The sequence below is a fragment of the Protomyctophum bolini genome, assembly GCF_963924005.1.
Source record: "Protomyctophum bolini genome assembly, chromosome: 4".
NCBI classification, from domain to species: Eukaryota; Metazoa; Chordata; class Actinopteri; order Myctophiformes; family Myctophidae; genus Protomyctophum; species Protomyctophum bolini.
The window spans coordinates 15,835,186-15,860,169 of NC_137865.1; the positions used below are offsets into that span (position 1 = coordinate 15,835,186).

The 24,984-nt window shown below is 41.3% G+C and overlaps 2 protein-coding genes across 4 annotated transcripts; one reads left to right on the forward strand and one right to left on the reverse strand.

Annotated features, from left to right (window-relative positions):
• Positions 1-20: 20 nt before the first annotated feature.
• On the forward strand, positions 21-9,718 carry tnnt2d (troponin T2d, cardiac). 2 transcript variants are annotated; one of them, XM_080762472.1, is made up of 14 exons: positions 21-392; positions 1,378-1,435; positions 1,543-1,562; positions 3,366-3,407; positions 3,680-3,701; positions 3,805-3,868; positions 5,895-6,011; positions 6,213-6,290; positions 6,397-6,495; positions 7,704-7,819; positions 8,069-8,159; positions 8,739-8,776; positions 9,473-9,512; positions 9,552-9,718. In XM_080762472.1, exons 2-13 carry the CDS (start codon positions 1,395-1,397, stop codon positions 9,510-9,512), a joined length of 768 nt encoding a protein of 255 aa, XP_080618598.1. In that variant the 5' UTR covers positions 21-392; positions 1,378-1,394; the 3' UTR covers positions 9,552-9,718. The 2 variants fall into 2 exon arrangements, with proteins under 2 accessions (XP_080618598.1, XP_080618597.1); XM_080762471.1 differs by having other exon boundaries at positions 9,473-9,718.
• Positions 8,933-24,085, reverse strand: dnm1l (dynamin 1-like). Of its 2 annotated transcripts, XM_080762465.1 has the most exons (19): positions 23,886-24,085; positions 22,700-22,844; positions 21,063-21,109; positions 20,427-20,498; positions 20,267-20,353; positions 20,000-20,162; positions 19,780-19,900; positions 19,239-19,370; positions 18,462-18,668; positions 17,958-18,078; positions 17,364-17,519; positions 15,304-15,393; positions 15,111-15,203; positions 14,959-15,012; positions 14,529-14,591; positions 13,367-13,516; positions 12,912-13,021; positions 11,738-11,897; positions 8,933-10,606 (listed from the first exon to the last, which is right to left on the reverse strand). In XM_080762465.1, exons 1-19 carry the CDS (start codon positions 23,985-23,987, stop codon positions 10,550-10,552), a joined length of 2,130 nt encoding a protein of 709 aa, XP_080618591.1. In that variant the 5' UTR covers positions 23,988-24,085; the 3' UTR covers positions 8,933-10,549. The 2 variants fall into 2 exon arrangements, with proteins under 2 accessions (XP_080618591.1, XP_080618592.1); XM_080762466.1 differs by lacking the exon at positions 14,529-14,591.
• Between the last annotated feature and the right edge of the window lie 899 nt (positions 24,086-24,984).

Below are 24,984 nucleotides of genomic sequence, written 5' to 3' on the forward strand. Positions count from 1 at the left end.
TGACATTTGACCTGGGAAGGGGTTAGGGTTAGTGTGCAGGGTGTACATACATCAATGTGTCTCTGCGTGCATACAGTACTTGTATACATAACAGAGCATTTTCCTTGTTTCTTTTTTTACTAGTGTGTTCCTTAGGAACACAATTCCACTGACAAGGTCTTTACTCTTTACATGACGTAATTTGTGATGGAACTTTATTGTTACACTTTACTAACAATAGACAAAGTCTCTCCCATGCCGTTCAGCCATAGGACAGTGAAGTCATATGACTATGAAGGGTTGGACTATGTACAGTATCCTCTATCCTCAAAGCTGAACTTGTTGGAATTGTGAACATCAAGGAATTGGAGTGTGTCTCCTGTTGACCCTTTGTCTCTTTGTCTGTGTCACAGGTAAGGATTCTCTTATGTAACTAGTGAAATTCCTATTCCTTTGATGTGCCGAATTTCTTTGAAATATGGTAATTTAGAAATACAATTTTCAAGTGCATGGTTTGTTAAAAAAATAAAACATAAATCCAGTATTTTGTTGTACAGACTCATTGCAGATTTAATTATGATAAGCTTTATTTCTACAGACCTTATACTTTCCTGAATTCTGTTTATTATCTGTCTATTGTCTATAGCAAGAGTTTCAACATTAAATAGTCATCTTTTCTCAAAACATCTCACTGTAAAAATGTAGATCCTAATGGTTGTCAACGCTCTCACAAATCTCACACATGAATCAAGGAGCATGAATTTGGGGCAGCCTGTCAGTCACTCAGAGTAACAGCCTCTCTTAGTAGACAGGTGTCGACAGAGTTTGAGTCATTAGCATGACTGACATTAAAACAGACTCTGTTTGTCTATCTATCAGTCTGTCAAGGTTAGAAAGACTTTTAACTGTGATAATCTTAATCCATCTGGGAAACACCTAACATTTTGCTCTTTGAAAAGATTCCAGTGACGTCACATTACGTTATGATATTGAGTATGGCATTCATCTGTTTGTGAATGTTTTATTGGTAATGAGCAAAAGGAGCTTTGATCTAAAAATAATACAAAGAATGTCAGAACTGTCAGATAGGATACTGTAGGCCTTTGTTAGTGTTACAGTAGAGTAAAAAAGCAGCCTGCAATGAACAATACAATACAGCAACAAAATACATACAGAACCTTTTTGCAGCCAGTGATACTGTTCTAGAATGACATGTAAAGGCTTGCTATCCTTGCTATCCTATGCTGTATCATTCTTAATATACACAGTAAAATACCCTGTGTTAATGTATCCATTTTTAACTCCTAGAGTGTAAAATGGATTTGGTTACATTTGTACACGCTCCGAGTAACACTCAGAATTCTGCTGTGTATAGGCTGACAGAGATCTATTTTCCAGGGTTCACATAAAAGAAAATGTCTGACTTCACTGAGGAAGTGATGGAGGAGGAAGTTGAGTATGTTGCCGACTTTATACTTTTAATAATGAGGATCACAATTATTTATTCAATAAGCACAGTTTATCTGATTCAAACATTTTCTCCTTTCCACTACTTTAATGAAGAGAGGAAGAAGAAGAAGCAGGTAATATGATATCTGTAAACAAGAATGAATAGAATAGTACAATAATAGTATAGTAACACTAATTGAACACAGTTTAATTAACACTGTAATTAAGTGCGGTGGTGAACAGTGTACCAATTGGCACCGCTGGAAAAGCACGTCTCAGCCCTCAGCATGTTTTCCGGTTGAAAATAGGTTGAAATTAAAACGATGTATATTTGCTTTAGACCATGAGCCGGGGGGTTGGTCGGCACCTTCTGGGGGAATAATTCTCATAGTGATTTTTGTGAAGGTGTACAATACAGTTGTGATAGCATAGCACCGGTTTTATGGGTGCTATCATGCATTTTATTTTATAACAATACAGTAACAATTGAGATGGGTCATTATGAAAAGAACTGGTTCAGAGAGACAGCAACTTGTCAACTTCTCTCTCGTCGTGGAGCATGAAGTATTTCTTCCTTGCTGGAGTGTGAAGTATGTGTGATATCTAATCCAGTACCTGATGAAGACGCATGTGTTCCATGCCATAGAGGCTAAGCCAGACCTGGTCTGTCAGCACAATTCTGCAACACTGTCTCTGCTCAACAGTCTTTTAAGCAGACTGTCATAAAAATCAGCTGAGCGTGTGCATGTGTGAGTGGACTCAACAGTGTTGATGATGGATACTGCATTTGGTCGTGATGAGGCAGACATTGCAGGGTGTGATACACATGCTCAGTGCAAACTGATGTGCTTGTCTTGTTGGTGAATTGGGGTGTATCGGGTGGATCTACAGTATGAACTTTATACTGTACTTTATACTATAAAGTACAGATGGAGCAGGATGGGATAGTCTTGTGCAGATCATATCTTTGTGCAAAGGCAAGATCAGAGCACAAGACACTTTGCTGGCAGGGAACTTCCCAGGCTACCCTGTGCTGGGTGAGTTGGGTGCCACAATTTAGTTGGGTGCCATAATATTAGTTGCCCTGTCGCACCACGTTGAGGGCTCATATACAAGTGATGTGGAAAATGGCAGACCATCAAGCTCAACTTGACAAGTCGGCTGATGTCACAAGATTTGGATGGGAGATCCAAATTGTGCTAAGGGTGACCAGCTGGCACCTGATGAGATGTTCAAGCTACACAGATGAGGAGATATGTCGATGAAGAGTATATTGAGGTGAGGTAGACTAGGATTTGGGTAAGATAATACTATCAATCAGGAAGGCGAGGGCCAGGAGGATGTGGTGGGTTGACTTTATGATCCTATGATTATGAGAGAAATATTATCATAATTTTATGTTACTAGAGCAGTGCCCGTGTTGTGATGTCAGAACAGGCCAGATGGAGATATAGTGTGATCAGGTCCAGAGCCCGTGGCAGAGGCTTTTGTGTACCGTAAATGCATGCACCTATTATGTAGTGCCATGCTCTGAAGACGGGGTTTGAGAAATAGTTTGACACTAAGGTGCACAACGGCTACATAGGCCATACAGGTCATGCAGTCCAGACTAAAAGTCTACCAATAGAAGTCCTGGCCACGTTGACTAACAAAGAAACACACATACTACACAGGTCTCCCCTATGACTCTACACACAACGTACATGTTGACACGCACACAAGCTACAGTATCATCACAGATGCAATGCTATCACATATTTCCTAGCACTAGGGATGTATACCTTCCCAAAAATCACTGAGAATGATCCCCCCCCATTGGTACCGACGACTCCAAATTTGGGGTCCTGGCTGGCTGGCTCATGCACTAGAACTAGATCGTCTATTTTTTATTATTGATGTACTGATTACTGATTCATTGTATATTTTGTGGGTATCAGTACAAGAGGAAGTGACAGAGGAAGCACCAGAGGAAACAACAGGTAAAACATATTTTGTAGATTCCATAACAACTTGAACTCAGGGGCCTGTACACCTCCTTTTTCACTCAAATTCTCCCAATAAGCTCACAGTCACAACACACTGCAAACCTGCAATGCAATGCGTGGTGAGCTTGTAGGCTGTTATTTTAACTGAATGTTAGCCAAATATACCCTGAATAGGGTTCAAGTGGTCAATCCTTTACTCATTTATGCATAGTTCCACAAAAATGTGTTTTTATTAACAATGAATTTATGTCTGTTCCTCATCACAGATGAATCAAAACCCAAGCCCAAGTAAGTGATTGATTGATTGATTCCATGTCATTGATTGTTTGATTGATTGATGGTTTACATGTAGGATTGATCACGTTCACACATTTTTCATTTACACCAACAGGCCATTTATGCCAAATGTTACGGCACCAAAGATGCCTGATGGAGGAGACAAAGTCGACTTTGATGTGAGCTGATGCGCACGCACGCACGCACTAGGGCGTGGGGGTGGGAGGGCAGCCGCAACCTTCTCCCAGAGGGTGAGGAGGCCGTGGCCAGGCTCCTCAATGCCCTGGAGTCATGCAGGGACTTGAGGGAGGGCAGGGGATGGCCAATCACCCTCTCCACAGAGCATATCACCCGCTGCAGCTTGGCCAGATCTTTTTCAGCTGCAGCGGGGAACCAGGTGATGACGGATCGGATGGACTCAATGATGGCTGTGTAGAACTGGGCCATCGTGGTCCTTGATAGTCTGAATTTCCTCTGTCGGAGGAAGTACAGCCTCTTCTGGGCCTATTTCAGGAGGGCCATGACATAGACATATAAAGGTAGACGCCCCTTTCGGCTCTGGAGCGTATGTGCTCAGGGGAGGGAAACATTTTCCCGAGATTCCTTGCGAAGCATAGCGGAAGCATGAGCGTGCGTCACAGAGCTTATGTTCGGGTCTGATAAGTCCCGGAGAAGATGCGTTGTGATTGGCCAGTAGTCACACTTGAGTGGCAGCGTGACGTAACGTGCCTTCCACACTTCCGGCGCACTTCCTCCCCAGTGTAAATTGTTCCGCCCCTCCTTTGACACATGAACTGCAGCGGCCAATGAGGCATCTATTTTTTTTTTATATCTACGGGTCATGATGTTTAGTTCCCACTTCAGGTCCCGAGAGAGGATTATGCCCAGGAACGGGGATCACCTGGGTGCCTCCCAGCATGATGGGAGGGGGAAGGGCTGCGTTCCTCCTGCAGTCCACCACCATCTCCACTGTCTTTAGAGCATTTAGCTCCAAGTTGTTGTTGCTGTACCAACTCTGCAGCCGCTCGATCTCCCTCCTGTAGGCCGACTCATCCCCCTTGGCGTTGAGGCCCACACATCCAAGTTGACGCTGGTAGGCGTGACAGCCTAGTACCGGTGACGTCAACCCGTTTCACCACACAAAACCACACAGTGAGGCACAAAGTCCAAAGTCAATGTTATTTTATTCCATATAACAATAATAGCAGTGGAATATGGGGCAGGGAATACACCAATTCAATGTCCAATGAAAGGGGGGGGGGGGGGGTGTCTTTCGGAGCCGTCCAGTCATTAAAAGTACTGTAGGATGCAGAATGCAGTCATTAAATGCCACAATAGCAGATTAAACTGCTTACTCTCCAACGGTGGCCCTTAAATAGGGAGAGGCTTCCAGCCAAGTCCATCATTAGCTCATGCCCTGCACCCGTTCAACTTACTTGTCTAATTGGAGTCATCAATGCTGACCTGCTGCCACTACCAGTAGACTGCAGGCTTCCAAAACATTGCAACTTGTAACTCAAAATGAAATAATAAAGTAAAGCATGCATGCACACAAAATCAGGAACCAACATGAAATCAGCTATAATACAAATGAATCAGCAGTCTGTCAGCATGACACATGCACGCGCGCGCGCGCGCACACACACACACACACACACACACACACACACACACACACACACACACACACACACACACACACACACACACACACACACACACACACACACACACACACACAGTCCTAGTGGCCGAGTTTTCATTTTCAGTTTGTTTTTTCATCACAATGTAAGGACTTTAATGAGGTAAATGTTCTGCCACGGATTTGGACACGAGTCTCCTTTGTGCAAGTGCTGACATGTTTACCACTAGCAAGCCTGCTTAGCAAGCCTGCTTGCTATGGGGAGAAATCTATACCTTTTGACCTTCAGGTCACACAAGTTGACCTTCAGGTCAAATTTTGTATCAAACCAGAAACAGGAGGTGTCAAAGGTTGTGTCAAGACACAATATTCCAAATGTCTCAATAGAAGAGCAGGGAGACCAAATACAAACTCCCCAATTGTATTAGTAATATTGTATTAACATACAATACATAGCATTTTATTCAACAACAAGTTACATACAGTACTGTAATACAGCTTTAAGTATTTGAACAAACGCTCTCGTTAGCTACTGACTACCTATTGGTTTATGCTGGTACCAGGATATCCACAGGAAGCGCCTGGAGAAGGATCTGTCTGAGCTGCAGTCTCTGATCGAGGCTCACTTCATCCAGAGGAAGAAGGAGGAAGAGGAGCTCATCGCCCTCGTCCAAAGAATCGTGAGTTCCAACTATATAGAGCAGTGGTTCTCAAAACTTTTCATGTCAAGGACCCCCAAATGAATACTCATAGGCGAGGCTAACAACCCAGGGACGGACTAATCCCCACGAGGGCCCCTGGGCCAGTATTTTTTGTAGGGCCCCCATAGTGTGCGTGCGCGCAAACTTTTCAGTGTGTTCATCATGTGTGTGGCCCTGCAGGACAAGCGCCGTGGTGAGAGAGCAGAGCAGGTGAGGATTCGGACTGAGAGAGAGAAAGACAGGCAGACCAGACTTGCGGTAAGGAGATCTCACTCACCGCACCGTCTCATCTCGCATGCCGACTCGGAGCTTGCAGCTTTCGTTGGTTAAGTGGTTCTTCTTTGCTGGTGTTTTTGGCGTACAGGAGGAGAAGGAGAGGAGGGAACAGGAGGACCACCGTAAGAAGCAGGATGATGACATCAAGAAGAAGAAAGCTCTCAATACCGTGACCCATCAATCAAAGGTTATTCAACATCTGCTCGACATCTGTCATGTAGTCAAACCAAACGTCACAGGGAGGAAACCGATCATTATGTCCAATCACTCAACCACTCGGAGAGATATATTGGTCTGTGCAGGCACGTGCAAACTGGGCTGGGCCAAGCCAAGCTTTCTCTCAACTGGCAGAGAGATTGAAAGACAGAAAGAGATGTTCATCTTCTAGTACTGTAACTTCAGCAATTCTTGCTTGCTAGGGGCCCCCCCCCGGCCTGAACATTGGGCCGTAAGTGACTGCTTTCCTTTTTTTGACGATGGGTTCCCAGATAGCTTATTTTGCAGCTGTCTCTCTCTGTCGTGCTACTATTCAATACAGCATGCATTCCTTGGCTGCACAGTAAAATCCTTATAGCATCAATTTAACTCAAAGAGTGTAGAAATAGAACGACAATGGTCCATGTTTTCCAGGACATGCCTATAGCACATCTATTCCATGCACAATACATAGATCTGCTATATTCAGCACGCGATATACCGTCCGTCATCATACTAGACTCTGAGTATAAATTACGCTTTATGTGTGAACGTACAGTATAGGCTCCGTTGACATGGGCTGTGGCTATCAGTACAACTTATATATTTTTATAATCGTTTTTTATCGGGGACAAATAAATAGCATATGGCAAAGGTAATTTTAATAATCACTACTATCCATATTTGTAACTCATCTATTAAATCCATACACTTTTGTTTTGAACGAATTGCTTATTTCTTTGTTACTATCCTCATGTAATGATTGAATAGGCTATTTTCTTCATATTCCCATTCTAAATCAACAGTCTCCTGTTGATCTGGGATTATTTTATGTTTTATCCGGGAATCGAACCCTGGTGTCCTGCATCTATATAGAGTCCACATTTCTACCACTCATCCAAAAGGCAGTCCCCCCTTGTGTTCGGGAGATATTGCAACTTCTGAGCTTCAGAAAGGCAGCACTATAGGCTACTTGTCAACCAGTAGTCCTACCCAGCACCAGGTTCTACATGAAGAGTAGGGAGACCACCTCCAATACACAACAGATAGGCCTACAGCAGGATAGTTATATTGTATTAACATGGGCCTACAGATTGGTTAAAATCAGGTTTTATTCATTCAAATAAGTACCAGATTGCAGCTTTAACAACCCTGTTTCAGTCCAGTTCACATTTTTCTCCTCACATTTGACCACTGCAGGGTGCTGAGGGGAGAAAGGGAGCCAAGAAGCAAACGGAGAGGGAGAAGAAGAAGAAGATCTTGGCCGACCGCAGGAAAGCCCTCAACATTGATCATCTAAACGAGGAAAAACTCAAGTATGTCAGCAGTAAAACGTTACAGCTAACCACACCATGTGTGATGTGTCCACTGTCCAGTGGAGGGAAGTAAAGTTATTCAAGTACTGTAGGCCTACTGTACTCGGAAAAATATTTGAGATATTTTTTTAGTTACAAGTTATTTTGTAGACTTAGATTATTTAAAAAAGCACACACTAATGAAAGGTTTGAGTACATTTCTATATAATTTGACACACTTTGGACAATGAATTGCTTTGTTTGTTTTAGGGAAAAGGCCACTGAGATGTGGAACTATATGATGGACCTGGAGGCAGAGAAGTTTGACTTAACTGAGAAACTCAAGGGTCAGAAATATGATGTAAGACAGTCAAGAAGACATAACTCAAATGAAAATGATCACATTCAGTCATTACACACATCTGTGATACACCATGACCTCTGCAACAATATGCTATGCAAACAATGGCTTGCGTTAGAACCACATGAATGGAAGGACCACAATTTGTTCAGAACAAGAACATTGGTGGTCACCATTACTTCACTGTTCTCCTGTCCAGGTCTCTCCAGTGTCTCCTCAATGGCACATTTGTCTTATAGTTTTATGTTAAGTCTATATGGCGTCCACTTAGGAGACTATTTGTGTACCATTTCACATGTAGTGGTGAAGGGTGGGATGGCGGGCCTAATATAATTGAGCATCGACAGATTTTAACTAGAAACACTCATGGTTCACATCTGCTGCTGAGCAAAGCAAACAAATCTATGGGAACTGGACCGGAATAGGAAACGGATATGCCACCTTCTGGAAACGGCTGGGATAGTTATGCACACTTGCACAGGGGCCTATTGTATCAATAGACTTCAAGATTATTTTGTTACCGATCAGATCATTTGATGGACTTGAATGATTTAGTCATGCTTTTCTGCATCTTTACAGGTTAATCTGCTTCTTGCTCGTGTCAGGGACCACCAGAGGTAAGCACAACTAGGAGTACAAAAGTATTTTTGATCTAGATCAACATTGACAATTTGTTTATGAAAGCAGGCTAGTTACGACTTCCAACTCTATTTGCCTCCCTTGTTACTACTTCTAATCTCCATTAAGACCATGGCAAAGAATGAATCAGGTCATTAAGGATCCAATTTTATTTGAACATATTCTTCAAATGCAAAACAAAAGAAAAAAGAAAAGCAAAAACAATACTGTATCAAAGCAAAGAATAACCTTGACATTCTGCAAGGCTACTAATCAATGTGCAACCATGTCCACGCTCAACACACTCACGCTCAACACTTAATCCATTTGTACCATGTGTGAATGTTTGCATTGCAGTCTGCAAGGAGGACCAGACAGAAATGTGTGTGGGTGCAATACAATTCATAGTATAGTGACAGTCTGAAATTGTAGCAATACATCACACAAGGATGCCTTTTGGTTTATGGAGGATTTTCCCTTTCCAAAACATGGCCCAAAATAAATAAAACCCTGTTCCCTGGTGACAGCATTGACAAAACATCATAAAGTATTATACATACTCTCACCCAGGCCATTAGTCATTTTGACCCCCTCCCGCCCCAGGTGCTCCCCAGGAGTGTTGAGTGACTTCCATTGGTGCCAATAGCTGAACTATGCGTGGCTTGAATGTTGACCATTTCTGGTGCTCTTTACAGCGCAAAAGGCCGTGGCAAGGGCAAGATTACCCGGCGGTAAGGTAAAGATTACCCGGCGGTAAGGTAAAGATTACCCGGCGGTAAAGCAGATGCCGGACGGCAGCAGGGCAGACGATGACTCAGTCCGGGGATCAGCCCATGTCTCCTATGTGTGTTCATATATGCCGTTATGTAGCCCAACATTTCTGTAGTGTTGGGCTATGTGTCAAACATCAACGTATCAAAATAAATAAACCATTACAGATACTGTGTTGCCTTTATTAAAAGTTGCATTGATGTTATTTTGTCTTAAGTGCCTTACCCGGCTGAAATGTAGCTACTACTTGTGATGTACTACTCATAAAACACCAAGCGCAACAGCATCCAGAATTATTCAGCAAGTGCATTTTGAATAAGGTGGTAGGATGGGAGACCTGACAGTTACAGTAACTATATTGTGATATCATACAGAACAAGTACAGGACATGAAATCAAAATGACAACTGAAATTAATCTGTTTTAGCTTTGTTACACATCATGGAAGCTTGTACTGAAAATAAATTTAATCACCTTTAACTTGAGACAATAACCTTGAATGTGAAGGAAGAATGCACTGAAAACGGAACACTAACAGCATGTAAACTATATGGCAGGGTAGTTCATCTTACTCGTATGGTATAAACAACACAAATAACCTAATTAGGGTTGCATCGTTTAAGATATATCCTCAGCACACACGTTATGTTACGTCATATACTCTTAACAGGAAAATGAAAATTCATGAACACCAAAGTACTTAATCTAGTCGGTTTGTCTGTAAATCTACAATATGGACAAATAATCCTCCGCTGAACCCCACATGGTGAAGCTTAATGTACTTACTGTACTACTTACATACAAGATGTGTGCATGTGCTATGCAGATGGCGGAGGCTGGGATAGTGATATGTGCTGCCTTGTTGATGTACTTCCAAGTCCATATTGTACATATAACTACATTTCCGTAATACACACTTATTGATACCAGTGCATGTTGGGGGTTAGCGTCTCTGTGGACTGGGACGCTGGGAGACAGAGCAGGGTCCATGTAAGATCATCCTCACCATAAATGAGTTTCCCTGATCTCTGCTATCACCTGGCTGGCTTTCTGCAATGCCTGGGGACAGGTATGAAAATGAACAGAGTGAACACAAATATATCATAACGTTGTACATTCACTATAACCAAACACTCCATATTGATTTAAACACCAAGCTCATACTTGGAGCTAATTTGACTGCATACTGAATGTATTCTGAACCACTTTCAACCTGGTGTCCCCATTCTGGGCAGGTCATCATAGGTTACATTAAAAAGTAATAATTATTCTTTCATTTTTACGGTGTGGCTCAGAGGCTAGCATCTACAGTATGAGAGCTTCTGTGGTTGTGTGTGTATTTCTGTAGCTAATCTAGCAAACTGCTGGACTGATACAAGTCAAACGTTGTATGCACGCTGCCAGTAGACCACAGAAATGTGTCTAAAATTGACATTTTGAAAATTGAATTTACAAGCTCAAAACGCCTTACATTTTCACGAGGCACTTGCGTACAACAAAGTACATAATAGAGCTCAAGTGGTTAATTGTTACACTTGCCAGTAAACATGGTTACCTTGAGCAGTGGTTCCCAAACTATTTCATGGCAAGGATCCCCAAATTGACACTAATTAGCCCACAGACCTCTATTTGAAAATATATGCCAGGGAGCCCATAAGAGAAGATTTCTACGGCTCCAGCAGAGATTCTCAACCTGTTTAATTTCAAGGACCCCCAGTTTGACGTGTGTTAGTCTACAGATCCCCATTTCATGACATATCTATCTCTGGGACCCCCAATTTATATTGTAAAATCAATGTTAATTTAACATTGTAAATGGTAAATGGTGCATTTATATAGCGCCTTTATCCAAGGCGCTTTACATAGATTGTGCATTACATTCACCCATTCACACACCATTCATACACCGATTGCGGCGGAAGCCATGCAAGGTACCAACCAGCACATCGGGAGCAATTTGGGGTTCAGTGTCTTGCCCAAGGACACTTCGACATGTAGACAGGAGGAGCCGGGATTCGAACCGCCGACCCATGGATCATTGGACGACCTGCTCTACCTCTTGAGTCACAGTCGTGTACAAATGGAACCAAATGTACACCATTTGTACACTCTCAGAGTACATTTGGTTCCAATCTGGGGACCCCCTGGAACTCCCTCAAGGACCCCTGGGGGTCCCCGGACCCCACTGACCTTGAGCATGTCTGCGGCCTCATTGCGTCTCTGGGCCATGTCCTCAGACTCTGTGAGGAGGTCGTCCAGCAGGCCTGCCTTGTAGAGCTGACCCACTAGCTCACTCTGAAGGCAGTCCTTCACATGGTTGACCAGGAAGTGCATCACTGCCTTGGGGACGCTGGGAGTTCATGTGACAAGGGACCCAGGAGGAGGAGGATTACCAAGACAACAAATGGAGAAAAACATCATTATTTTTATTAAACACATTTAGACCTGAGGACGATTCTATAAAAGTTGTCTAAATCGTGATAGTTTTCTGAAAAACCTATGTTTCTATGCAAGTCGTTCTCAAACATTTTCACATAAAGGACCCCCAAAAATATATTTAATTGGCCACAGACCCCAATCTAAAAATATGCTGTTCCAGCGACAACCCCCCAGAAGAAAAGATTTGAGTTAAAAAAGTTAGCTCGGAAAGAATACCGGTATATATTCAAAGATGTGCACCACATTTTCACGATTTTTCTAAAATAGCAGACCTACAAGCTATGAGCTTGTAGATCTGCTATTTTTCAATAGCTAAAGTGTAACATAATGCTTAAAACACCAAAAGGGGTTCCCACCCAGAATGGGTTAATCTTTTTACCTAAATGTCAAAACACAGTTATAAGAACAAAGAATACAGGAAATATAAAGAAAATTTGCTTTCTATTAAGACAAATATTTTGGATTATGTCACTGTTCTGTTAAGGTTATGGTGACCCATACCAAAAACTCAACAGTAGTCAAACTCTAGCCTGGAAATCAGACAAATCTGCCACAGGAAAGGAGTCCATATTTGTCTGGCCATGCCAGACTAGATAAACTCCCTTTCACATTCACGAATTTGCTTATTGCTCCTTCATTTTGCACGTGAAAAAGGCATTACATCTAAGAAATCCAAAGTAATGGAGAAGAAAATAATGATTTTAATACTGATTTTAATATCAGTAAACATTATTTTAACCAATCCTCATGATACAGTATGTTACTATAATATAAGACATTCACAATGTCAAGTTATTTGAAACAGACGGCACAATAGATTGGACGCCTAGCTGCAATCATGCACTGCCATTCTTATTGTAGTTCCGACATCGCAATGAAACTTGACATGAGATTGTACGGATACATAAGGGGTAAAGATGTGTACCTATCCTGGATGTTTTTCCGTACGATGAGGAAGTAGGACTTAATGAGCCTCTCAATGACCTCGCAGTCTCTCTGCTCCCGAGCAGACAGCTTCCGGGAGACTGGCACAGGCTGGAAACACAACCATAAGCAATTCTAATTTATTAAAGACTGAAGAAATATGATGCAACAAAGTGTAAAACAAAACAGTAGAACAGTCATAAAATCCCTGTTTGGAGATGTACCAACTCTCTGTCAAGATCCTTGTTTATAAAGTAGCTTACTTCATTATTCATAATTATCGCTAGTATGGTATTAATGGCTCGTCCACACAACTATAACTATAAACGTATAACTTGTCCACACCGAAATTTTAACATCAGTGTCTGTGAATGCTCACATAATTAGCATTGTGGCTATAGTGCTTGGTGTGGACAGCCCTTAAACATGGTGTATACCTAGGCCTGGAGTACCCACCACATCTAGCAGGTTGACAGCATAGCCCCTGGCAGAGCCGGAGCCCCTGTCTACAGGCATACCATCCTCTCCCTTCTTCAGCATGCCCCTCCAGGTGCCGGTTCCCCCATCCACCTGTTCACTGAGGGAGCCGCTCTGGGAGCCTCCTGCCTGCAGGGAGGAACGGATGGAAGGCTGTCAGCCAGATACGGTATGGGACTTGCCATGCATTTGAGTGATACACTGGCACAAGGTGCACACACAGACAGGCAGTGACGTTAATAGGTTTCCGGGAGGGATTCATAAAATGAAAGACAAATGAGTAAGCAATCAAATAGACACAGGTCTTCTTTGATTGGAGAGATGTTATTTTCAACATGTTGCTTATTTATGCAGTCTTCATTCTTGGCTCCAATGTTGCTCTCGGACTTCATGTGGCCAGCATCTGATGTCAACTATAATATATCTAATTTAGACACATTTTGAGCCTGATCAGAGCCCTATTGACTGCCATTATAAAATTAAAATAACTCATGTGTGAAGTGAGGGGCTCTAATATATTAATTAAAGCCTAACTCATGTTGATTAGGTGATGTAAAACAAACGGTGCAAACAAACATTAAACACCATTAACAATAAAGAGACAATATGACGTAAATGACACATGACAACGTACATTTTCCCTTCATTGTCAATGTGTACAAAACATTGAACAAACATTAAACCTGTGTATAGGAGCGGCTAGCGCCCCTCAAAAATTAAATATTAAAGAAGTGCAAAAATAAATATGTTAAAAATAAGAATTAGTGTATTAATTTAGAGCTGATAGTTCCAGCGGTTTCAGAGGTCAACTCCAGACATACAAACACACAGACAGACCAACGTATAGATAAAAACAGTATGCAATGGACAGATACACAGCAAAATCTTCAGTGTTCATTTATCCATTTGTAATGTGTCCAATTGGTTACATTTGTACACGCAAGAGCTAATTTAACATTGAGGATTTGACAGTGTACCGTCCAACAAGGCCTTCATGAGAGACTATGGTTATAAAGGGGGATGTCGGGGGGACATTTCAGCGAACAAAACAAGGGTTCTAGTTAGGCTGGGGCAGCAAGACAAGTGTGTGTGGAGTGGGTAGATGTTGACCATGCCATCAGCAGGCAGTGAGGGCACACACCTTGGCGGCCTCCCCCTCAGGAGAAGGTGGTGCAGTGGGGGAGTGACCTGGGTCCTTAACAGACTAGAAAGAGAGAGAAAAGGAGGAAGAGAGGGGTGGAAGGAGAACTAAAGAGCTTGATATACTTTCTTGCGTGCATTGTCGTGCACCAAAAACACAAGCACACCACACCACCACACCACACCGGGTCACGCCGCCCGCTGCAAAGATCTGATATTTTCGGTGCGCAACTCTAGCACAAGTACAATTCCAGCTTAACAGGACCTAAAAGCAGAGGTAGGAACGTGTGCGTGTCTCATTTACAGTAGGCCAAGAAAGTGTCCCCATAAGTTTGCTAATTAGATCTTAATCTTAAATCTTGTTAGCTTGGAGAAAAGAACAGAAAAGAGGGGGGAAGAACAGGGGAGGAGAGGAGAAATCCTGACAGTACCTTATCTCTGGGGACAGCAGACGGCATGTCTCTCATTCTGTTGCGTCGCTGCTCCTGTGAAAAACGAGTGCAATGCTGTTATTCACTGGCCAACAGCAGAGTTGTTCTACGTTGCCCCTTAGTGAATACGTGGAATGAGGTTCAATTCTTACTTCTATGTTATTGTTCATGACACCACAGGCGTCAGCGAAATCTGGATGCTTGGTGTTGATATAGGCAAGCTCAATTGCTACCAGATTATGAACCTGAAAAATAAATAAGAAAGACAAGATACAATCAATTTGAGCCCAGAAAGCATCAATTAAAAATACCCAGGCATCTTGAGGGTAAACAAACAAAACTGACCATGTCATTGGTGACTGGTAGTCTTTTCCTTAGCAGGGACGTGACCACTTCTACAATAGCATCGTGGAGCTTCGGAAACCTCAGCAACTCCTGCAGGGATGGACAAGAATAAAAAATAAAGTGTATAGTGCACTGTAAAAACATTTATTCCACCTGTTGTATGCAGTATAACACCAAATGAAATCAAAGCAACATTTTCCTTCATTCTTAATGGTAGGCCCAGCACTAAATGTGCTGAACAAGTTATATATTTGGGTCCCATGTGCAGGAATAACTAGTATGTGATGATGACGTTGTGTAGCGCCAGTGTTGCCAATTTTATGCACAGCAAAGGCCAATAGGGCAAAGCAGCTCTGTTCATTTGTGACCGCTGACTAGTATGTTAGTAGCCTGGCCCCAGCCCTGAATTGCTAGCCACGGCCATTAAGAAAATATGTTCTGGCGATTCAGGTCTGGTGACTCTCCCTACAACCGTGTCAGTCTCAGTCGAAAATCTGTTCACTGCAGCCGATTGCATTGGCCATCAGCCCCCTCACTCAACAGCGTCAGACAACAAACATGGCTGCCCCCACTGCTGTGACTGAGTGACTCACGACCGTATCAATCTGGCTATTAAATCGACGTATGATAAATAGTTTATTTACAGAAACGACAGGTTTATAGAGCCCAGGATCACATTAGATGATTGACACAGGGGTGAAAAAATGGGTTACAAAATCGTGGGATAAGAAATATATTTAAAAAAAAAAGAAACGACAGGTTTTATAAACATCATCATCCAGATCACAGATTGGACCCAACTTATGACTGAAACTGCATCTTTTGAATACTCAATAGCCAGGAGGAATAACGTGAAAGGGAAGTTCCATGAGATATGGGACTACTTTTATTTATATATCAAAGGATTGCTGTAGTAACATTTTGTACATTACATAATCACGAATGTCAACAACAGAGTGTGGAGGGGTGTTGTCCAGGGGTTTTTCTTTTTTTTGACTGCTAGTTGTGTTTTGTTTGTTTTTTCTTGTCTTTTTCTTTTGTGTAAGTCATGTGCATTTTGTATGCTTTATGGAAAAATCATTAAAAAACTTTGATGACAAAAGAACATCATCATCCGACACATTTTACTGCTTTCGTTTACATGCTAGTAGCGCTCGTTGGCTGTGTTCGTTTGGTTAGCAAACTGGTTAGCCATAGCCACATGATTGTCAATGTCATCTGCTTTCCTACTATTCTGATTGTTTGGTATGAATAATGAGGCAGAAAAACAGCCAAAACAATACACACATCTACAACCCAATAGGCTGGGTGCCAGATCAAAAACAGGATAGTTCAAGAATAGAAAATTCTGCTCCCAGATATATCTTTTACTTCAAGTGGTAACGAGCTTCAGCTCGAAACGTTCCCACTACTATATTGAGGAATTCCATGTACAAATGTGTCTCTTCAATAAATGATTGAAAAAAAATTGATCATATGGTCTTTGATCTTACATTGAGCGACAAGATATTCCTCCCGTTTCTGGCAACATTGGAACATATTTGTATATTTTGGATTAATGCGTGTCAACAAATTTAAATGAATCTCACTATGAGGTTTATCTGGGCCATAATAAATTCATACCTTCATATTTTATGATACACATTTGTGCTGTCTCTATGGTAACCAAACTGAGCAAAAAGGTATATGTTGACCATTTATTAAATGGCAACCACCAATGTTATGTTAGATACAACATAATCATCCACCTATGGTCCTATGCCGTCTACATGCAGACACTAACCTGCTCTGCTATATCGCTCTAAACTTTACGTTGCATTTCCATGAGAACCGATTGCAGTTGGTCATGCTAACCAATCTTATTATACAACCTTTTATTTTTCTGCAACAGCCTGAGAAGATCTTCTGAGACACGTTTTTTTCCTTTTGAGATCACTTAAAAAAAGCTTAACATGGAAGTCAAACCTTTCAGAGAACATTGTGTTCATGATGAGTGTCTAAAAAATGTCTAACTTTGACCTATGTGCTTTAGCGTGCGTGTGTGTGCACGCGCATCCTACCTGCGTGCTGTAGTTGCTGCAGTGTTGAATAATTCTCTGCATCTCCTCGTGCACCAGCTCCACACAACGCAGACTGGGTTCTTCTAATCGTTTCACTTGCCTCTTCACCAGCAACTCAAATGACACTTCAGGCACAAATAAAGCAGGCCTTGGACCCTAGTGCACACAAACCCACAACTATCTTTGACTCAAGTGCAGAAGACAGTGAACCAGTGAAACTATAAACTGTCGTACATTTTCACTAATGCAAATCTAAATATCTAATGTAATCTAAAACATGGCTTCCCTAACTTTTCCATACAAAGGACCCCCAAATAGTCTGGATAAATGGAAATGTCGTCCACCTCTCACAAAAATAAAAATAAAATAAAAAGGTGAAAATAGCCCATCTACAAGCACACAATGCACAACTTGTGGACCTGCTATTTTAGCCATTATTGAACATTTTTGACAATACTGACAGACATGCACAAAATGGAGTTGTCATTTTGAAAGTGAGTAAACTTGCACAATAATAATCTGCACTGAATTTTATATTTAGATTTTTTTAGTTTGTTTCAGTTTCTTCTCTTTTCCATTGCGACACTAACTCACCGTTGCGTTTCGTATCGCTGTGAGCACATCTATAGTTGTCAGACCACCCAGCGGATCTACGGATTCCAGCGTGCGTCCAAATGTTTCATGGAAGATATAACAGATTCTTGCTCCACCACATCTAAAAAGAAGACAAGAATTCACAAGGGGCCATTCAAGGAGTCAGAACTTGTCAGTGGTTGACAGTTGACACTTCCTGAGACAATGAATCATTTTAAACACTATCTATTTTTACAAAGAAATAGCAGATCTACAAGCTCACAGTGTCACTGCTTGCTTGTACAATGTACAATGTTTGACTTTTAAATAATTTTGCCTTTAAAAAACCCCCCAAATCTTCTATTCTGGGGGTCCCTGGCACAGAATATTTTCAGATGGGACCAGACGGGTGAAAATATTCTGCGGAATACATTTGCCATGAAGACGTTTGAGAACCACTGCACTAGCTCCCCTCAGTGGTCTATAAAGGTGCTTGCATGCAGTCATCAGGGTTGCGTAACTCACAGTTCAGCTGTCTCGATGTACTTGGCTGTGCCCTCTATCGTGTGGCAGTACTCTGCGGCAAACTTAGTGATGAGTTGCAGCAAGGTGGAACTCTTGTCCTCTACAGGTTCACCGTAGCTGCCCAGTAGGGACTGGTACTGGGCAGCCAGCACGTTGATCCGAGTCTTCAGCTCAGGAAGACAATCTCTAATGTGGTGCATGAGTAACCTGCCGCGAGGAAAGAAACAAGATTTAGCTTTTAATCGCCTATAGATACTGTGAAAATAGATGTATATTGATCCCAAGGGATATTCAGTTGTCATAGCAGCACAACAGTAAGGATTACACAAAGTTACAGACAAGGGAAGAGAATAATTACAGAATATGTAACAATACTAGACTAGTAAAGATTGGGTAACAGTATAAAAATGCTTTAACATCCAACATGGCCTAGTCAGGGGTGTATAGTGGATATGTATTGTGTGCTTCATCACCAAAAAAACAAAATGGCACATAGACGTAAAACCCTAGTGACTGACCTGACCACCTGCATTTTGACTGACTGACATAAATGTGGATCAATATGTACATATTGTATTGTCATGTATAGGCAAGTAGTTAGATACTTAGAATAAATATAAATATAGGCATAGGTCAATGTAAAATCTATCACCCGTAGTACAGTATGTGCATATAGAAAGTATATTATATGTTCACTGATTTATTTATCCATCCATCCATAGTTCTGAGTGAGAGAACTGAAAGATGGAAGAGTTATAATTATATCGTTCACCGTACCTGTTCAATGTTCTGGCCAGATATTTGGTTCCATTTCTGTTTGCAAGGGAGGGGTACTTCTTCTGTAGGAAGGCATATTCATCACGAATGGAATCTGTCACCGACTTCTTATTGTTGATGTCTAGCTGACTCCTAGGAGGTGGGTATCAACAGAACAAATATAGCCGAGTCATCCCCGACAGTGAACAAATAAAAACAGTCCAAACTAGCATAATTTTGAATCTCATAAAAATATAGAAGATAGAATAGCAATAGTAGTAATTAGAGGTCTTCGTAAGTAAGGAAGTAGGCGCTACTACTTACAAACAACAACAAAATAAGTCAGGGCAGTTATATCATATATGTTGTTGATATTGGCTCCGGTTCAGGTTTTATTTATTCGCACATAAAAAAAGGTTAAAAACAGAAAAAAGTAAATCATAATACCAATAATAATAACAATTGTGTCCCTTTTAGTTGTATGCATATATGGAATTTATCCTGTATGTCTAACTATTAGGAGCAGTGAATGCCATTAGATCGATACGACAGGGTTTCATACCTGTTGACAACACCGATGAGACCCAGTTTGACAGGAATAACTCTGCCCATCAGTACGTCCATGGCATCAGTGCCAGCGTCCATCAAATCAAGCTTAGTCACCACTGCTAATGTCCTCCTTCCTAAACATGATACAAATTCAAAATTCAAAAAGACAGGAAGAACAGACCTAAATGAAACTAAAGCAACGGAAAATAGAAGGGGGGGGGGGGGATGTTTACCATCGGGGTCAACCTCGCGCGCGACCTTGAGTGCCTCAGAGGTGGCCATGTCTGTGTTTGCAGCAGTCACAGCCAGGATAATACTGTTGGGGTTGGAGATGTACTTCAGGATCAGATCTCTGATCTGGAGCTCAATATCTTTGGGTTGGTCTCCCACTGGAACCTGTTTGGACGGACACACACGCACGCAAGTTACACAGTTAGCTCTTAGTCACCCAAATTCTATGTAAGTTACTGGTCTTGACGAACATCTGCTCTTTGCATTACCTTTGTAATCCCAGGCAGATCCACCAACGTCAGGTTGACTACATGTGGTGAGAAGATCTTCAGGTGAATGGGCTCATCACTGATCCCCTACAACAGAAAATGATTACATCTCTGTCGTCATCTGATTTGTGTTGTCTCGCTATGTGGGAAATTAGCATACCTTGTTATTTCCAGATACTCGTTCGGTTTCTGCTTCAATTTCTTGCCTGATCTCATCAAACTCTGTGTATATCTGAGGGGGGAAAAATACAATTTGTGCTATTTTGGAAAATTACTCACAATTTGGAAATATTTTGCAATTGTCACCTATAATAACATGCCCAAAACAGGACGACTGGTTAAAAGTGGATAATTGGATAAAGTCAATACTCAAACATTGCCAAGTGTAATCAATGAGACAAAATCACAGAGTCATTTTCTGAAAGGTCCTGCAAACAGTATCATACATCATCATGGGACCGTACCAACACATAAAAGGTATTCTTTGTTCAGAATCTCATTAACTACTGTATTTGGGACACTGAAGCAGAGAAAAGCCATGATCCCCTCGTGAGGACATTAGCCCTAGAGAAAATCCAGTTATATTTTTAGCTACTGCAGTGCACTTGATTTGATAACAGATTGTACAAGTTCCTGTTGATTCACGTACTCCAGAAAACCACAATCGTGCCTCTGGCAACTATTCCACGGCCGCCAATGAATCAATACAATTTTATACAGGGAGCATGTTTCATTATCTGAGCTGGGTTATCAAATATTCAGAGGTTTCTATTCATAGACGTGGTCAATAACCTACCTTATTTTTAGTGTGTAGAAATTTGCCCCATTCCTCTCCATCGATGCCTGTAAAAAAAAAAGAAGAAAAAGGGAAAGGAATCAGGAATCTTTCATCCTGAGAAGGTGCCAGTTCCTGCTTGTTTGACATCATGTAGCTTTGAGATCAGATGTGACTGATTATAACTGTCATCATGTTATATGTCTCAGGGGATGGTGCTGTATGTTTCCTTGTCACTTCAGCTGGGATGGGAATGTGCGCTTTAGGCCAGAAAGCAATCCACAGCCAAGAGCCAAGGATATGAATAAACAACAAAGCTTTATATATAGCCCAACACGTGGAAAATAGCGACAACTGTGGAGCCGAGTTACACAATTAAGGACACAAAAACAAAGGGGTGGAGTCTGTTAGTCAGTTAGTTCAAAGTGGAGTTTGTTTAAGCAAATTGGAATCACAGTGAAGTGCTAAATTATCATGACTTTCAAAACTGAATACAATTTGATTGATTTGATTGATTGAGTTAAATTGTTCAACTACCTTTGAATTAAACAGAGACCAGCCATAATGGGGATGGTGCACGATGAGCTGAATTATGCTAAGCCACAACACTGGGTAGCTTAATTAAGGCAACACAAATAAGTGACAAAATGGGCATAAGAAAGGGAAGATGCTAAATGTAGACAAAAGAAGGCAAGGAAAAGGAGACCTCTGTAAAGGTGTCCATTTTTCCTGGAATTGGAGTCTGTTGGTTCAGGAGAGATGAAAGGAGAATGGTGTTAACTTGGCTAAACTGCAGCTCTGGCACAGCAAACTGCAGCAATGCAGTCCTTTGTAAACAAGTACCGGTAGCCATTCCCAGAACACAGATAGAAACAAAATCCACAACTAGTGAAACCTTTTAAAAGGTTTCCATCTGCTGGGTACGTCACCTCTCTCCTGTACTATACACTACAGTAGATATTGCTGACCTCAATATCTGCTGTGCTGACGTAACTCATTGCAGACGGACTGCTATATCATGCTCTGTGACTGCATTCACCTATTTCAATATGCCCAAAGCAACACATTTTGGCCCAGTTCTATATGGACAAAATCAAATATCATGGTATTTTTGACCAAAACCCTTGATATCGATATTGTGGTTGTGACCATAAATGCATTTATGATTATATCAAATTACTTTCAAACAAATAAATTTTTAAGGAGTCGACCGACAAGCTTAAAAAGTGTCGCATAATGATGATTTTTTTTAGTAAAATAAGTGATAAAACCAGGAAAAGACAACGCTATTATAATTTCCAAAATTCCAGACGATATCTAGTGTCATATCACAATATCAATATATTGTCAGGCTAGTTTAGCCTGCACCAAAACCCTGCTAAAAAAAAACTGAATATCCATAAAATGCTAGAATCAAACCAAACAGGCCAAGCCAAATTAATTAAGACCAAGCTTATTATACACTTATCTGGAAACAAACAGTATGGTACTGTACATTGATTTCAGGACTCCCAAGGAACTTTCAGTATTTTACCAGCCAAATAGGGATTTTTGTCTGCCAGCGTTTCTGACCAGTGACAGCTATGACAGGGATCTTACAAACAGAAATCAGCCAGCAATAGGCGGAAACTGTAGAGGCGAAGACTTGTTGTCATTACCATTCTCTTCGCTGGTTTTCCTGCGGTCCTCTGGGTCTATGTGTACCAGCTGAAGGATAAGAGGCCTTCGGGTGACAACGCCACAACCGCGTGGTAGGAGGTCTTTGCCAACCAGGCTCTCTAGCACAGAACTCTTCCCACTGCTCTGTAAACACAAAAACTAATGGTTACAAACTTACTAGCAAAATATGAAAGCTACAGTATGTAGGCCTATGACTCATTCAGTAATGTCTATAGTACATAGCATGGGACACTCCTTCCATGGGTGTTCTTTTAAAGTTGGGTTTCACAATTGGGAAGTAAGTAGTAACACCCATGTCCCCCTGAGAACTGGTATGGCAAAAGTTTGCACATAGCCTGGTAGGATTTCCATTTAATCGACTGGTAATTAACATAAGGCTTGTTTGCCTGCATATTAAGTTGTTGTAGTGTGTATTTAGCTGGTGTAGTAGATTGTCACTGTGGCACGCAACTATAAGAGTTGGGAGCGAGCTCCTGACAATGACCCATGCAGAGACATGGGGCATATGATCACTGGCTGGCCTATGTCACTCTAACAACCGCAGGTGTCTGTCAAAACGTGTAAAATGCAGAGATGTTGACCTGTAAATGTGGACAGTACTGCTTAATTTATGTATATGTTTACTAAATGAATTAAGCAAGTTGCAACACAGGTCGCATAAACTGCATGAGAAAGGAACTAGACAGGTTCCCACTGCCCTGTCTGCGTGTGGTGTGAATGGAAAACAATGAAGTCAACACAAATGTTTGGTTTCTGAATAGCCATCATAATTTTCTAGAAAGAAGCGACTGCTGTTGGGACATGACAGACAGTTAAGTTTGTGTATGAAATACACATTATCAACCTTGATACAAGACTGAGTCTTGATCCAAGTTTAACAAACGATGAGATATATCTCTAACAAGGTAGCAAATTGCTGTAGGTTTCATTTTGAGGAAATTAATATCAGTTAATGTCGTTAACTGACACGTGATTGTCTCTGTCATTTAGGCCAAGCTATTGTACAGTCAATACGGTTGTTGGATGTTTGTAGAATACGTATCAACATTAAATGGTTACGTCTAAAAGCTGAAATATGATAATTTAAGTCAATGAGCTGAGCAAGCAGCACTGCAGCAGGTTAGCGCCAGTTAGCTTGCTATCTTCTACCACTACGATTCCTACCTGGGTTCCAACAACAGCTATTTGCGGTAGCTGGATGATATCCGCACCGACTGTGTTGAATACATCTTGTAGTTTGTTTATGACGGGTATAAGGGCTTCCATAGCTGTTATTAAAATAGGTACCCGTCAAAACGGACTACCACAAACTACCCAGATAAGCACCGCGCCGCGGGTACAAAGTCATTCAATGTCCCCTCCTAGCGTTTCTCAAAACCCTACCAAGCCAACAACTGCGCACAAAATAAATCACAGTTGCATTGTGGGAGTACGAGTTCAACTATAACCAAAGGTTCATCCAGCCTGGCTCGTCCATTCACTATTCACTATGTATCAAATAAAATAATTAATTTCACAGTCACACATACTCACAAAGTAAAGTGAAGTAGTCCGTATAGTAATCCACATAACATATTTTAGTAATATGACCTTATGTATTTACAATTAGTTATTAATACTAATCTATTCTACACTACATATCACATAGTGCTGCACAATTAATCTAAATTAAAAAATCGACATCTAGATTACCTATGCAATCTCATTTTGTGAAGAATCCTGCAGCACTAGTTGGCTGTCTTTTTTAAATAGATATTTTCATGGAAAAAAGGAGAATCGTGTGAGAATCGTAATCTCAATTATTGTGGAGAAAAGTCGAGATTCACATTTGAGCAAGAATCGTGCAGCACTATCACATTATACCTCGATTTAAACATACTTTACCTACATCATCTCACCGAATAAGTTACTTGATCTATCTCAACCACCAACTAATATGGTTGCTCACTCAGTCCCCGGAGTTGACTGCTGACCCCCATCTGAAAATATGTTGTGAGCGCTATGAGCTTGTAGATCTGCTATTTTTCAACAGCAAAAGTACAACATAATGCTTAAAACACCAAAAGGGTTTCCTGCCCAAAATTCGTTTTAACTGCAAAGTTAAAGAGAGCAAAACTAAATAAAACGAAATATTATTTTAAAGACAGAGTATTTGCCAGTAGCCTATTTGTTAGGCACAATGATCAGCTATCAGCCACATGAAAGACAAGGCGGTGTTGACAGATATGGGTGTAACAATACCAATATCCCAACTCCCCAAGTC